Genomic DNA, 16213 nt, shown 5'->3' on the forward strand with positions numbered 1-16213 from the left:
TCAATATATTATTCTGCTATGGGAATATATGCTTATGCTCAATATTTTTAGGGAAACCCAGTTCTTACAGTAAGCTTATGAAAAAGTATTTCTTCAATACAGCATCACTTAAAAGTTGCTCTTCCTTTAGAAGGACTCAGTTGGCCTCTCTTTTGCTTGGATTCATTGCTAGGCTACCATAATCCATTATCATTTGCACATGGTGAGTTGAATCCTCTCCACCAGGCATGCAGACTTTGTCTTAACCAGTGGCATGGACTGAGGCAGGTACACATTAGAAACTCTTGTGGGAAGTGTGATGTTCCCTAGTTTTCTATTAAATAATTATATTCTTTAGTACACATAGAAGGAGCACTTGAGTGAACAAGAATGCAGTGGTCATTAAAAATATAGCAGAATCTGGAAGGGTGATATGGATGGAGACTTTCTAATTGTTCCTGCGTGATTTGGAAATATGATAGAAACATGACTACCAGAAAGATTTGCAGAAGGAACAGTTATTTATTCACTCTCTTTCCCACTTCCAGATTCTCAATTAAGAGTATATCCAGATTGTATTTATGCCATTCTTCCCAAGATGTTATATAATGGTTAGTGATTAATTAAACCTATTCCTTAATCCATGCCAACATTCTTATATATGTATATTCTCCGCAACAATTGAAAATAAACACAATACATTTGATAATTTTGACATACAAAAATGTTATAAGAACTTATATTGGTTACTTGCTATTTCTTACCTACTAGTACTGTTTAATAGTTCCCGGAACGACACTAAATACTTTGCACGTTTTGTAGTTATTCGCCCCCCCCACTGCACCAAATGCTAACATTACTTTAACAAGAATTTCCATGGTTTATTATCTAGAGGGCCAAGTGTTCATGAAACATAGTAAACTTTGAGTATAAGCAACATTATGACAAACAGAAAAGCAAACGGACTTAAACTTATTCTGAAAGATAGTATTACAGTTTAAGTATTGACAGAGCGCCAAAGATATTTTGCTGATCCTCTGAGGTTCAGAGATGCCAATAAACAGAAGAAACAATATAAATTCAAAATCTATTGTTACTATACAGTCTCAAAATAGTGAAAACCAACTAAAAACAAGGGTTTGATTTACTTAAATATTTAACAAAAATTTATTGCAAGAGAGATTTTTTCACTGAATTTACAGTTTCAAGGAACATGGTACAAAACATAGTGCCATCAGCTTTGTCTAAACATTAAATAGGTGCAAATACACAAAGGTTAAAAAAAACAAAGAGCATACTTTACAACATAAATTACAGTACTATAAATATATTTTATATACATTATACATACTCTTAAGACATCATTTTAATATACAGCATATATTATATTGATTTTCAAACTATTCAGTGCCTTACTAATATTATATATCAGAAACTTAAGAATTTATTTGCATCATTACACTTACAGTAAATGATTTCATATCAATGAGGCCATATTTTGCCTAGTTTATCTCCACCATTTAAATAGGCAATTATCCACTTAGATGAGCATTAACATGTAGAGCAATAGTTTTCACATGAATATTTTTCTTTCCCTTTCATAGTGATGACTAGAAGAGGGGCTGCAGCGGGATGACCGATGGGTGGGGGGACAGCAGTGAAGGAAAGAGTGCATGGGGTAAAGGTGAGAAAGCCAGATGGCTAGGATGAAGAACTGAAGCTGGAATGATTGGCATCTGAGGAGAAGCAACAAAAGTTGGCTGATTCCCAGGACAAAGCCTTGGTCCTACTTGTCCTACTGAGATCTGAGGTAACGATGTTCTGGTGAGAGCTGGGACTTGGGACAGAAACTGTTGGTGTGGTTGAAGCACTTTAAAGGTTCCTGCAGCTGCAGCTGCTGCTGCGGCTGCAGCAGCTGCTGCATGCTGCTGCAAGACAGTATGGTGGATAGCGGTTACAGAGGTAGAACACAAGGGCTGCTGCAAAGGCAAAGGCTGCAGAGGTGTGCTAGGGGGTGGGAGGGCAGCTGGAGGAAAAGTGAATTTGACCTTGTTGGCCAGCATGCTCGGCGGAATGATGTGCTGGTAGACTTCACATGGTAGATTTTTGAACTTGTCATGGTTTTCTATTGGAATCAATAATGCTTGTTCTGGTAAAGCTAACGGAGCCAGGATCTCCTCCGTTGTTACAAAGGTATGGCCACTGACATGTGCTTCTTTGAATGGTAATGGTGGTTGTGCATTAAGGATTCCTGAATTAAAACACAGCCACTCAGTTGATGCCTCATTCATCTTTCCTTGTGGAAGGGCCTCAGCCAGTTCATAATGACAAAGGTATGATTTAGGTTGTGACTGTCTAAAGTTCCTTTCAATACTAGGCATCTTGAAAGGAATTTGCTTCTCATTAATATTTGTATTTTCACTTCTTTCTTTGTGTTCAAGCAAGGTACTGTCCATTTCTTCTTTTGTTGGGGCACTAGCTATGTAGACTGAAGTGGTGGGTTCATTGGAAATCTCTGACAGTTCACCAGAAGTGGTCTCCATTATGACCTGCTCAGTTTCACCATTGGTTTCAGAAGGAAGGGGACTGTTAGCGGGCAAAGACAGTTTATTTTCTACTTGGTCCATTTGTTCTGAGTTCCTTTTGACATTTGCAGTTTCTTGTGGTTTTATTTCCTCTTTTCTGTCTTCACTTATTATTTCATCTGGGTGATGTAAGAAAGAATTACCTTTCCTGGGATAATCTGTCTTCTCTTTGAGTTCCAAAGCTTCAAAACTGGTGTGGAATCTACTTTTTCTCCTCCATTTCCTTTTAGGTTTACAAGGAGCAGAAGCATGGGGTGGCCTCAAAAATTCTTCTGGTAGATAATTCTGTTGATCTAAACTTTCATCTGAAGAATAAGAATATGAATGTTGTCTACGTTTTTGATGGCATCTTTCTGATTCATTAATGAGAGAATTATAACCTCTTTTAACTGCCTGGTTCTGACTCATGCATTTCATTTCATTTTGAAGAACTAGGCATCTGTGATCTTGACTACAGCTGGACGTTTTGGCTTTCCAACTACAGTAAGTTCTGGAGTATGTTAAATTATGTTTCACAGAACGTATCATTGTTGAATTGGATTGTCCATTTAAAACAACTGAGCTCTTTTTACAGTGGTTTTTAGAACTGATAATATTCTTATTGTATTCAGTGTTCTGGGTTTTACACAATTCTTCATTTTCACTTAAGTATATGGATGCTGATTTGGGCCTTTTATCAGGTAATTGCTGTGAGTCTAATAATTGCTCTGTAGCTAAATACTGTTTTTCTGAAATTGTTTCCAGTAGATTTTTCCTAGTTTTATCAGTGTAACTATTTTCTCTTTCCATTTTGAAATACGTTTCTGATTCTTTGGTTTTCTTTCCATAATTATGGTGACATAACTTTCTTCTTTTTTTCTTTCTTCCACTTTTATGGAACCAGAGTTCATTAGTATCTTTCAATCTTATTTTGTTGTATTTGCCACCAAGAACATCCTGTTTTATCTGATTTTTAGTAAAAGTATATTTTTTTGTTTTTCTGATCCTACAGGAAATATTTTTATACCTCTGACTCATACTCTCATTTTTTCCGGAATCACAGCTATTGGAGAGCGTATCATCAGCAAAAAGAGGAGTGACTTGGGTATATCCATTTCTGCTACCTCCAATTTCATGATCAGTAAGTCCTGTCACAGATGCGTCCTTGCAATCTAAAACTGGTCTCTTGCAAATGTCTTCTCCCTTCTGATGAGAAGAAAGATCATTTAAGGGCAGCTTATTTTTATCTAGATTGTTGTTTAATTTAGTGGACTTGAAGTCAAAACAGAGAGGATTACAGCTATAGGAAACTGATGGTTGAGTAGTTGTGTAAATCAGCATTTCTGATGGCCACTGAAGAACTGTGGATCCATCTTTGTTAAGTACGGGTACAAATGGCTCACATGGTCTTTTATATAAATCCATTTTTTTATGTAGGGTTATATTATCCTCTTCAGAATTTAAAGGGGCCAACATGTCAGGGCTGTGATTTTTATATTCAGCTTCAGTCGTGGATGCATCATTGTCCTTAACTCTTTCTTCTATGGTAGCTTGCAAAGACAAACAGTCATTAGCCATATCAAGAACTATGGATTTATTTCCTAGCAAGTCAGAAGTGTTACCACTTACAGGTATGTCTTCATTAATAATAACATCTTCCAGTGGAATTTGATCTGCCAAAGGGACTGAATTTTGACAATTATCTGCATCAGATGATGAAGGGAGTTGAAACTGGCAAAATGGAGGTAATAGTAATGTATCTTTTTCACTAGAAACTTCTTTCATCTCTTGAGTTTGAGCAGTTTCTTTGTCAGTGCCCCTTCCTTCTGGTGGATGAAAAGAATTAGCTTTCTCCTCAGAACTCAAAAGCACATCTGTTGGTGAAGAGAGTTGAAGATGACAAGCACCGGGGACAAATCTACTTTTTCTGCTAAATCCTTTTTCCACAGAGGCATCATCATTGTATTCAGAGAAGGCTGCAGCTGAGGACTCCAGCTTCACGGATGCTTTCTTTGGAAATGCAAAAGAAAAGCCAATTTTGTGTCTGTGAATCCCCTGGGCTTGATCTCCAAGTTGGCTCTTTTTGGCGGTATAACTTTTCACGCTTTCTGGATCTGTAGCAACAGTGGTGACACCTTTAGCATTCTCTTGGCTATGAATCAAAGTACATTTGAAATCTTCCTGGTTATTAACTGAATCCACCACAACTCTTTGGGAAATTTCATTACAATTTTCCCTCACAGTAACAGTTGTTGACTTGAACATAGGACCACTTCCAGGAGCACTACAAAAAGAAACAAAAGTGTGTTTTCATAAAGGACACTTGAGGAAAAATACTCAAACACTTACAACTTAGAAATGTCAGCGTAAGATTTTTTTCAAGTTTTAAAATCTTTGTAAGATAACTACTTTCATGTAGTGCAATTGCCTTCCATAGAACTACAGTTTAATTTAGTTATTGGATATTGTTTGGGATAACTTGGAGATGATGTCTTGAAGTTACTTTTATAGCTATTAACAGCAACGGTCAAAGACATTTCTATGCTCTCAGCCAGTGTTTCCAGACCAAGAATTTTTTTACCCCCATGGCCTCTTCAGTGACATTTTAGAATATGGAACTCTCTAAAATAAAATTACTTTTAATTCACAAATACCCAACATCATTGATCCTATATGGAGAATATGAAGGAAGTTAAAGAAAAACTCTCAGTCATGATGTAAGCAGGGCTGGGAATTCAGTTCAACAATTCAATTCAACCAGTGTTCACTGAGCATCTACCACAGGCCAGGTGATATACTCAATGAGAGCTCTGAGTCTTTTGGAATGGCTGTTCTTAATATTTAAAAATTATCCTGAAGTTATCCATTATATCATTATATAGAGTAAATATAGGAAAAAACTATACTTACGATGTGGTTTCCATTTATTTGGAATTACAGTATACCATAAATAGTGAGCTCTTATTAAAAGAATGATACTGTCCAGCACATAAACAAAGAACTACCTAAGTATCATCTTTACCCCAAAAGAATTATGCTATGCAGAATTTTCCATGCTTTTCTAAAAAGTTAGTTTCTCAGAAGTTATAAATTGTCCAAATTTTTTTAATCGAATAATTTCTTCAATATCTAACACAGTGGACTGTTTTATTACCTTGTTTGGTATTAAGAAGCAACACTACTTAATTTACACCTCTTTAGAGGCACCAAATTACTGGGAAAATCATGTATCTGGGGGAGCAGTGTAATGTGAAATATTTATGTATGTGAAGAAAAGTAATTTAGATAAGAAGTTTTGCTTCTTTTGTACATATCTTATTATCAGCTCTACTTCTCTTAATATATTAGACTTTACATTTGCAAATGAATTAAATTACACAGGTCCGAGATAATATGAAATGTAAATTTGCACTTACATAATTTTTCATTTTTTACTACACAGAATAAAACTATCTGGTTGGTATAATTCAACAGAGGTTATGTTTGATATTAACAGTTCACTATAGGATTCAAGATATATTTGAATTTTATTTTGACTTTTCTAAAGCTGACATCTCAAACACTATTTTGATATGTCAATATCCCCTAACATTATTCTGTATAAAATAAATTTGGCATAAAATAGCTTTGTTTTAAACAATAATCAAAGAGGCCTATTTAATGGGGGGGGTACCCTAAGGGTGGCTGTCTTTTCATAACATTTCCCTGGCCTGAATTTTTAAGTTCTGATTTATAACCTTATAGCTGCTCTCTGTTAGAAGCAGGTCAAAGTGTAAGAGTTGTAAAGTTTTAATAGTCCAGTTAGAGTTCATTCACAGTGAAACTAATTTCAACCTACCTCTGACATGCATAGGGCCTTCCTGACCTTTATATATTAAGAATACATATGGAGCAAGGAACCTCTCTTTTTCACTCCATATGTGTTCTAAAGATCATTGCAAATAAAAGTTCTCCAAATTTTCAATGAAAAAATAAGTTCCTCCTAAAACTCCATTTATAACAAAGTCTACGAGATGGTGCTTTGGTCTCTTCTTCAATCAAATGTTTTGAATTTCACCAAGAAATAGAATAGCATTCAACTAAGATAGCTTAAAGAGAAGAATAATGTAAAATTAATTTTTTTACAAACTAAAATTATAGTAATTTGGCTTTTTATTGAAATGTGCATTAAACAGGTGTTTGCATAAAACTCAAATTCAATTTACTGTTTACTGCCCACAGAAAGCCATGAAAATGTGAGCATCTTATTCTGGGTACAGAAATAGATAGATTTGTGCCCTTTATTCAGTTCCTTTTTTGTTGTTGTCATGTTTTAAGAAAACTTAACATTTTACTGTAGACTCACCATACAGTTTCCTTTCTTAGCTCGGCCAGCTTGTGCAGGCGTTGGAGTGCCTTTTCCTGTTTTCTTTCATCTTTCCTGGATTTAGATGCTACATTTCGAGCAAATTCCCTTTGTTTTAGTTCTTTGAGTCTCTATTAAAAAATACAAAAGTAATTAACAGTATTTAGGTCTATGGCAATGTCAAAGTTACTATTGTTGTTGTGGAATTTTCCAGTACATCATCTTTGATCTCATCTAAGGAAAACACAGCATTTGTGACCATCCACTTCTAACAAAATATTTTCTTGCACTTTTGGCTTGTAAAAAATGCCAAAACATGTTATTACACTGTATCAAAAGATATACCTATACCCTGGTAAATTGGAAAGGAATAATTTCTTCTTTACTTATTGATTGTTTCCTGCCAAGTTTCTCTACCTAATTTAGACGAAGTGTTGGAGTCTTATAAACCCCTAATTTTTAAATAAATTCAATTAAACTTGTGTATTTCAGTTATATATGATAAATTCCATCATATTTTGATGTGCTCTATATTAGAAAGGTGTCTGATCCTTTTCATATTTTTTAAGAGTAAATGTCTTATGTTAATCCATAAGGCAAATACCCTCTACTAATGTGATTTAAAATAATCCCTCCCCTCAAATACCAGGCATATTTCCCAAGTAATTCAAGATCTGGGAAGAAAATTAAGTGTCTTTGTGTAAATTCTTTTTATATTGAGCATATGTTTCATCTGTATCAAAGGAGCTCAGTTTGGGGGCTGAAGGCCAGAAAAAGAACATGTCAACTTGAATAGAATTGATAAATAGCCATGTATGTAGCATGATTTAAGATACCCCAAAGTGGTCCCATGCCCCAAATATTTTCACTATAGTCTTTCACAGAGACAGTATATAGTCATTAAAAATGATTAAAGTACTGTTTTTTTCTCATGGAGCTCATGTTGTTATGCAATCGTGATACATCAGTCTTAGAATAGGGCTTTACAAGAATAAAACATATACTAATCACATTTTTATGAAGTGGTTGAACAAAATCTTAATAAATGCCTTATGTATATACACTGATGTATGCCAGGGTCTTAGAACAATGCCTGATCTATAAAAGACCTACTCAGTAAATATTTGTTGGTTTATGTAGAATCACTTAGATCCTCCAAATTAAGTATTTTCCTACTTCAAAAATAGTTATGCTAGGGAATTCCCTGGTGGTCCAGTGGTTAGGACTCTATGCTTTCACTGCCAAGGGCTCGGGTTCAATATCTGGTCAGGGAACTAAGATCCCACAAGCTGTGCAGTGCGGCCAAAAAAAAAAGTCATGCTAATGAAATAATATTAGATTCTTGGTCAACCTAGATTGTGTCTGCTCAATTTCTCCTACATAGAATCATAACTTAAACTTCAAATAATCTCTAATACTTTAATTAATGGGATTTATATAAGGTATATATACATATATATGCATATATATGTATGAGATTACTCTAGAATATTTATTTTAACATAGCACAAAGATATTTTGAGATCATTTACATTGACATATTTGTGAAGGAGTTTATTTAGAGTTGAATTTAAATAAAAGATAACCCACATCATAAATAGCTAAATTGTACTAGTATTTCATAGAAAGTAAAATTTTGACATATATCATTGCATCATAACAAATGTAGCTACAATTTTATAATACATATTAAATTATTTGTTATTAAAAATATGTAGAATTAGAGATACTATGGCAAGAAAGTTTTAATTCTAGATTTTAAATATTCATAGTCTTGGTCATCTGTATTTCCTAAAATCTTGAAGTCATATCAAGACTCATTCAACAATTTATTGATCACCAGCAATGGTCATTCTGGTAAATGGCTGGGATATTTTTCAAAGAGTAAAGAAAATGTTTTTACTTTTATCTGGTGTGTGTCTCTGTGTCTGTGACTATATGTGTGGGCAAGTGTGTGTGAGTATATGTTTATATGCATTTTACAGAAATAGGGAGAAAAGACACACAGGAAGAGATAATGGCAATCAGTGGTTGAGGTATTCTTATTGTGCCATACGAGGACAGAACAGGGGTGCCCCAACAATCCCCAGGTAGGCTACCTGGGGAAAGTCACATCTGATCTGGGTCTTAAAGGATATAAAAGAGCATGAAGAAGAAGGGTTGGATGTTGGAAGTGAGAGGATATTTGGGGGAAAAGAAAACTCTTTTGTATAAACATAGAAATAAAAGCATGCATACTCTAAAAGAAAAATACACGATGTAAAGAAGGATGGCTAGAGCAGAGTGTATTTGTGGAAGTAAGGAGAATTGATGAATTATGGGGTTCAACCAAATCATGGGGAACCCTGTCTATCATATGACTAAACGTGACTGTAGGAAACATTGAAGGAGTTAAACAATGCAGTGCCACAGTAGGACTTTTATTTTATTAAGATTCTTTTGGCATCAGTATGCATGAAACTTTGCCATAGAACAAGATTAAAGACAAAGCAACCAATAAATAGAATATCACAATGAACCAGGTAAGAAACAATAAAAGCCTTTCTAAGGGAGTTGCAGTGGAGAGGAAAAGTAAAATTAGTGATTTATTGGATGCGCATAATTGAGTGACCTAAAGGATATGCATTACCTTTACTGAGAAATACCACCTGCCACTGTTAAGAAACAGATATTCAATCAAGAGAGGGTTTGGGTTAGGAGGAGGATGCTAACAGAGGATTTGAAAGAATGTAGAAGATTAGTTCTCTAAAATAAACATTTAAAAGAATCAAAGTGCCAAGTAAAATAAAGCAAGAAAGTTGCAATACCAATAAAAGAACTAACGTTCAAAGATTTTTAAAAAATTCTATTTATAAATAGTGATATTTTAAGAAGCAGACATAATTTTTTTTCCTACTAGATTCTTTGGGTAACTGGAGACAACAATCAAGAAAGAGAGACTTGACTATTTTTAATAAAATTTTTAGAATAAATCTTAATTTCTATTATATAAATATGCATATATATGCAAGTAAAAGTACAGTGCTTCTAACAAAAAGCTAAGCTTTTCTAAAGCAAGTATATGAAACGCCAAGAATTTCACTATTTACTGTTTCAAATTAACCATTATGATTTGACCTAATCCATTTCCACTGACATAATAGTTAAAAAGCAAGGAGTCTGTCAATTATCAAATGCCAGTAGTGTTGTATTATCTGTGATATAACCGAGTGATTGATATGGCTGGAATCGGCCCCTAAATGATGATTTAGGGAACTGTGTACATTTATTTATTTTTTAAAAATTTTATTGGAGTATAGTCAACTTACAATGTTGTGTTAGTTTCAGGTATACAGCAAAGTGAAGAATGCAAATGTTGTTTTAGTCTTGTAGAGGTTGTCAAGGAGCACCAAACTACATTCAAGTGTTCCTATGGATCTCAATCTCCCTCTATGTACACATAATTTTCTTATCTCAGTGACAGACTTCCGGATACCAAGGTAAATAAACTTGACTAACATTTAGGGACTATTTAGTTGCAGAGGTTATAAGCCTGGTCAAATACTCTGGTCAGTTTTAGAATAAAATTTATCAGTCTTTATATACTTTCTTGCATTTTTCTGCAGAAAAATAAAGTCCTTCATCATATTTTATATCAAGTAAAGTAATTTTGAAAGGCAAAAAATAGAAACCAAGTAAATTCTTTTGAGAATGCCAAATGGAAAGAAAACTTAAGTTCCACACAAATGAATATACAAGATAATACCTGTGAGGCTTATGGAAATATCAATGCTATTTCAAAAGCTTCCTCAACAATTTACTGAGAATCACTCAAAAGAAATCCTTAGTGATAAATGTCAAGATAAGAATGACAGTCAGCAAGAATTAGAAAATTAAAAGTATGTTAAAAGGAAATTGTGTGGCCTAGCTACTGCATTACAAAACAAATTATAATGTACGCTCACATATAATTCAATGTACACTTTGAAAATATGCGATAGGGAATGAAAAAACAAAGAATCAATATTATTTGGTTATGATACCATTTCAGAGGGTCTACTCTACTTTCCCACTGATTTACTTCTCTTAGTCTATAGAGAAACAGAATGTCACAAGGGCAACACAGGTCATTAACGCTCAGATATGGTCTCAGGAAAACCCATTGAGTTGGATGGTTGGGAAAGTTATAATGATCCTAGCCTCGGGTTAATGGTGGTGTTAAGACAGTGGCAAAGGTTTATTCAATGTGAGAAAGAGAGAGAGAGAAAAAGAGAGAGAGAGAGAAAGATACCATTTAAATAACACATCAGTTTGTGTTTAAACATTTAGGTAAATTACATTGTTTTACAATTGCAAACAAAACTTTTATGAACATTCTTATATCTATATATTGTACACCTGTCTAGTCTAATTACACCCAAAAGGCAGGTTCCTACAAGAAAAACTGCTAGAATAAAAGATAAACATGCACTTTTTTGATGTTTTCCGAACTGCTATTCATAGCTTTATACCATCATTTCACTCTTTGCAACAGTATATTGGGAATATACACAATATTGGGTAGCATCCCTACTAAATTTGTTTAATTGGCAGTCAATACATGATATATCATTAATGTTTTGCCTATAATTCATTTGTTTACTAGGAAGCAGAAATATTTTTACATATATATTGGCCACCTGTATTTCTTCATTTAGAATTAATATTGTTCCTTAAAATTTATTAAGCAATATTATATACATTACTTTGACTCTGAAAATAAGCATGTGAGCAAACAGGTCTAGCATTATCGTCCATACTCAGAGATGACAAAACTGAAGTTAAGCAAGTTTTAGACTTGTTCAGAGTTGTGTACAAGTGGTAGAACCAGACTGGAATCAGGATTTCCAGGAACACTTCCTGTGACTTATCTCCTATATTTACTCTTCTATATGTTATTCAAGCTTTCTAACTCTTTAGGACAGGCTTATTGGGATGTGATACAGATTTTCATTTGTCTTTCAGCCAGTACTCCTTGAGTGTCCATTACTTGTCAGCTGTTATTCTAAGCACAGTTGATATATCTGTGACAAAGGAGGAAAAATCTCTGTTTCATGAAATTTTCACCATAGTTGAGAGAAATGGACATTAAAACATGTAAATAAGTTGTATAGTATAGTAGGTAGTGAAAAGTGCTGTGGATGAAATGAACTTAAGCTGAGGGTGCAGGAAGTAAGGGGAGGGATAGCAATTTCAAATAGAGTGATTAGGTAAGTTTTTCTATTAGGCTTATTTTCTATTTCTGTTTAACAAATTACCATAAACTTAGCAGCTTTCAACAGCACACATTATTATCTCACAGTTTCTGTAAGTCAGTATGCCTGTTCTTTGCTCAGTCAACGTGTTAGCCAGGATGTTTTCTCATCTGGAGGCTTGTCTTGGAAAAAATCATCTCACAAGCTCCCTAAGGTTGTTGGTAGAGTTTATTTCCTTCTGGTTGTAGGATTGAGAGCTGCAGCTTCCTACTGATTGTCAGCCAGGACTACTCTCTGAGTGCCCAATCTGCCAGCAACAGAAATCAACACTGAGCCCCCAGTATGACACCATTCCCAGGTGTGATCAGCCATTGCCTGGTGGCAGGTTGATTACGATGGACAGCTTCCTTGGAAAAAAAAAAAAAAAAAAGGCAGTGTTTTGTTCTTCCTGCAATAGACCTTTACTCTGGATGTGAACTTAACTTCCTTTCATGCAACACTTCTATCAAAACTACAATCTATGGACTTACCCAATGCCATTTCTACCATCATGATACTCCACATTTATGATCATTGTTCTGATCAAGGAACTCACTTCACAGCAAAAAAATAAAAATGTGGAAATGGGCCCATTCTCATGGAATTCACTGGTCTTACCATGTTCTCCATCATCCTGAAGTAGCTGGTTTGATAGAATGGTAGAATGACCTTTGGAAGACTCAGTTATATCTCCAGCTAGGTGGCAATACCTAGCAGGGCTGGAGCAATGTTCTCTAGGAGGCTGTATATGCTCTGAATTAGTGTCCAGTATATGATGCTATTTTTCTCATAACCAGGATTGAAGGGTTCAAACATACAGGGGTGGAAATTGAGGTGGCACCACTCAGTATTACCCCTAGTGGTCCACTAGCAAAATTTTTGCTTTCTGTACCCACAACCTCATGCTTTTCTGAACTAGAAGTCTTAGTTCCAAATTGTAGAACAATTCCACCAGGAGACACATCAAGTATTCCACTGAGTTGGAAGTTATATCTGCTACCTTGCTGCTTTGGGCTTCTTATGCCACTGAATCAACAGGCAATGAAGGGAGGTACTGTGCTAGATGAGATAATTGATTCTGATTACCAAGGAAACAATGAACTGGTAGCCACAGTGGAGGTAAGGAAGATTATGTCTGGAATGCAGGAGATCCCTTTGGTGTCTCTTAGAGTTATCATGCCCTGTGATTAAAGTCGATGGAAACACTACACCCAATTCAAGCAGTATTACTAATGGCCCAGACCCCTCAGGAATGAAGGTTTGAGTCACTCCATCATGGAAAGAACCATGAACAGCTAAGGTGCTTGCTGAGGGCAAAGGGAATGAGTAGTGGAATAAAGCAGTTATAAATACCAACTATGACCACGACTAGTTATAGAAATGAGAACTGTAATTGTCATGGGTATTTCTTCCACATTTAATTATGAAAAAAATATATATATATTTTCTTTCGTCTCTTATTCTCTTATCATATACGATGTGTTGAATTTACATCATAGTATTTAAGTGACAGGATATCAAGGAGAAGAGTGAACATCACTTAACAACTTTGTATCCTTTTCTGGGGAGCAAGTCAGTGCATTTTCAATTGTATACAGGATAGTTGTATCATGTTAGGAAGCATATTGCCTGTTGTTGTCTTTTTCTGGAGATCGAGTATAGTTTAAGGAGATATCTATGCATGGCAAACTGATAAGAGACAGACTTATAATGGTCAACTGTATGTGTCAACTTGCCTAGGCCACAATACCCAGATATTTGGTCAAACACCAGACTACATGTCACTGTAAAGGAATTTTTTAGATGAGACTAATATTTAAATCAGTAGATTTTAGATGCTAATCTCATCTAAGATCATTTTTAGATGAGACTAACATTAAATCAGATGAGTAAGCAGGTTTACTCCTTAAATCCTAGTAAAGCAGATTACTCTCCATAATGTGGGTGGGCCTCATTCAATCTGTTGAAGGCCTTAACAGATGAGACAAGTCCCCCAGGAAAAAAGAATTATACCTCCAGACAGCCTTTGGACTTGAGACTGCAACATCAACTCTTTCTTGGGTTTCCAAACTGGCAGTCTGCCCTGCAGATTTTGGACTTGTCAGCTCCTACAATGTGTGAGCCAATTCTTGAAAACAAGTCAACAGATAGAGCGATAGACAGATTGATAGACAGATAAATAGATAAATAAATATTCTATTATCTCTGTTTCTCTGGAGAACTCTGATTAATACAGGTTTTCACCAGAAGATGGGTATCTGGTTATGATGTTTGTGGTGAACAATGCAAATTGCCTTCACATTATCAATTACATCCTTCTAATTCGTTAGTAGAATTCCAGTTTGGGGGGAGGTGGGGCGGGCAGAAAGATATTCAGTTAAAATGATAAAAATTTCAGCCTCCCTGTAATAAGAGTGGATATGTGATACAGGCCTCACTAATTGAATTGTAAGCAGGTGCTTCTGAGGAGGATATGTCTACAAAAAAATAAGCCTCATTAAAGAAAAATTCTTTATGTTTTTTTAACCATGTTTTTCATTTCTTACCCATGTGTAATTGGGAGTCTTAGGTGGGAAGCAACCATCTTTCAATCGTAAGGTTGTCAGCTTGGCAGAGAAGGCCTAGATGCTAAAGATAGCAGAGCAAAAAAATGAAAAGATCCCCATTCCCAATAGCATCATTGAATTACTGCATTATTCTAGGACTGATTACCTATGTAGTTTGGAAAAACATAAATAAAAGCCAACTTTATCTGAGTTTACTTTTATTTGCTGCTGAATGTAATCTTGGCTTATATACCTACTTACTAGATGTGTGACTGGATAATTAATATCAAATTCTTAGACCTTTCCTCAGATGAAGATGCTGATGATGTATAAAGTCCCTTCTAGTTTTTGCATCCTAAGATTGATGCTTTCAATGTCATCTTTTAAGATGGAGTTAGTTTTTACTAAATAAAATATGTATTTAGAACATTAATAATAATTATCTTCTTAAATGTTTTCTCTACTACAAGTAAATCCATTACTCCTTTGAATTGGTCCAATACTTCTGTTCCTATTTTCATATATCTTAGTAAGTTAATATGTTACTCACTATTACTGTTTCCACAGGCTAAAAATTTCCTTTAAATTCCCAATAGTTGTTTCTATCAAGAATTGCTTTCAGTGATTTTTGAAAAATCTAAGTATGCTTTCTATCTTACATAGAGCAATACCTTCAAAGAATTACAACTAAATCACCATCTCTATTTCTTGAATCAATTTAACTCTCTTGGAAGACAATATGCATTGGGTTCTATTAGAATGTTAGCAAATATATTTCTTCAGGGAAGGTTGTTATTCAAGTGAATGGTATCACACTTCAATGTGTAATTTCCTTCTAGTCATTATTTAATCAATGGCTTTATGCTGAGTGAATCTGTGGAAGATTCTTTTTTAAATTTCTTTTCCCATTACTATCATGAACGTGTATCATTTGGACTTTTCTCTTGGCAGCTTTAAAAGCATCTAATCTCTTAATGGCATATCAGATCTGAACAATATCTTTCCCCAAGGCCTCTCATTCTTTAGATTCCATTAACTCAAGTTTCTCTTTGTGGACAAAAATCTCATTCTAGTTCTAATATAAAAGTCTTTGCAATCTGTATGTGTTATGTCTAAAACTGATTTTCCAACCATTCAGTTCATTTTCTTAAGTGCTGGATGAGAAGTGTCTCATGCATTTTAGGTGCTCATGAATGCTTCTCAAATTGAATTGGCACAGGATGGCAGTGATTAACTTCCTTATACAATAGGAAGCTTTGAAAGTTTGCTAACAAAAATCTCACTAAGATCTTTGGTATACAGGGAAAGCAATGGAAACTTGAGTCTAAGAAATATTGACACTTTTATTTTAAAAAATATACAAACAACTTGAGTGGCCTAAAGTGAAGAATAGTTAAGAATTATGGTTCAATTTTATAAGAAAATACTATGCAGCTACTACCAATAATGCTAAGAGTTTAAAATATTAGGAATATTGTTGTATTATAATGCTAGTTTTAAAAATAGCATGCTAATAACTTTATAATA

The 16213-nt window shown here is 34.6% G+C and overlaps 1 protein-coding gene across 1 annotated transcript in view; it reads right to left on the reverse strand.

The window, feature by feature from the left end:
• Window positions 1-1394: 1394 nt before the first annotated feature.
• The window catches only part of ZNF804A (zinc finger protein 804A), a 320673-nt gene continuing 305854 nt past the window's right edge, over window positions 1395-16213 (reverse strand). The window contains exons 3-4 of the mRNA XM_060151395.1: window positions 6889-7019; window positions 1395-4827 (exon numbers count right to left, since the gene is read on the reverse strand). Coding sequence (XP_060007378.1) covers window positions 1590-4827; window positions 6889-7019 — 3369 coding nt within the window. The 3' untranslated portion in view covers window positions 1395-1589. The remainder of the gene's footprint in view (window positions 4828-6888; window positions 7020-16213) is intronic.

This window comes from Lagenorhynchus albirostris, chromosome 6 (assembly GCF_949774975.1).
Source record: "Lagenorhynchus albirostris chromosome 6, mLagAlb1.1, whole genome shotgun sequence".
In the NCBI taxonomy this organism is placed as follows: Eukaryota; Metazoa; Chordata; class Mammalia; order Artiodactyla; family Delphinidae; genus Lagenorhynchus; species Lagenorhynchus albirostris.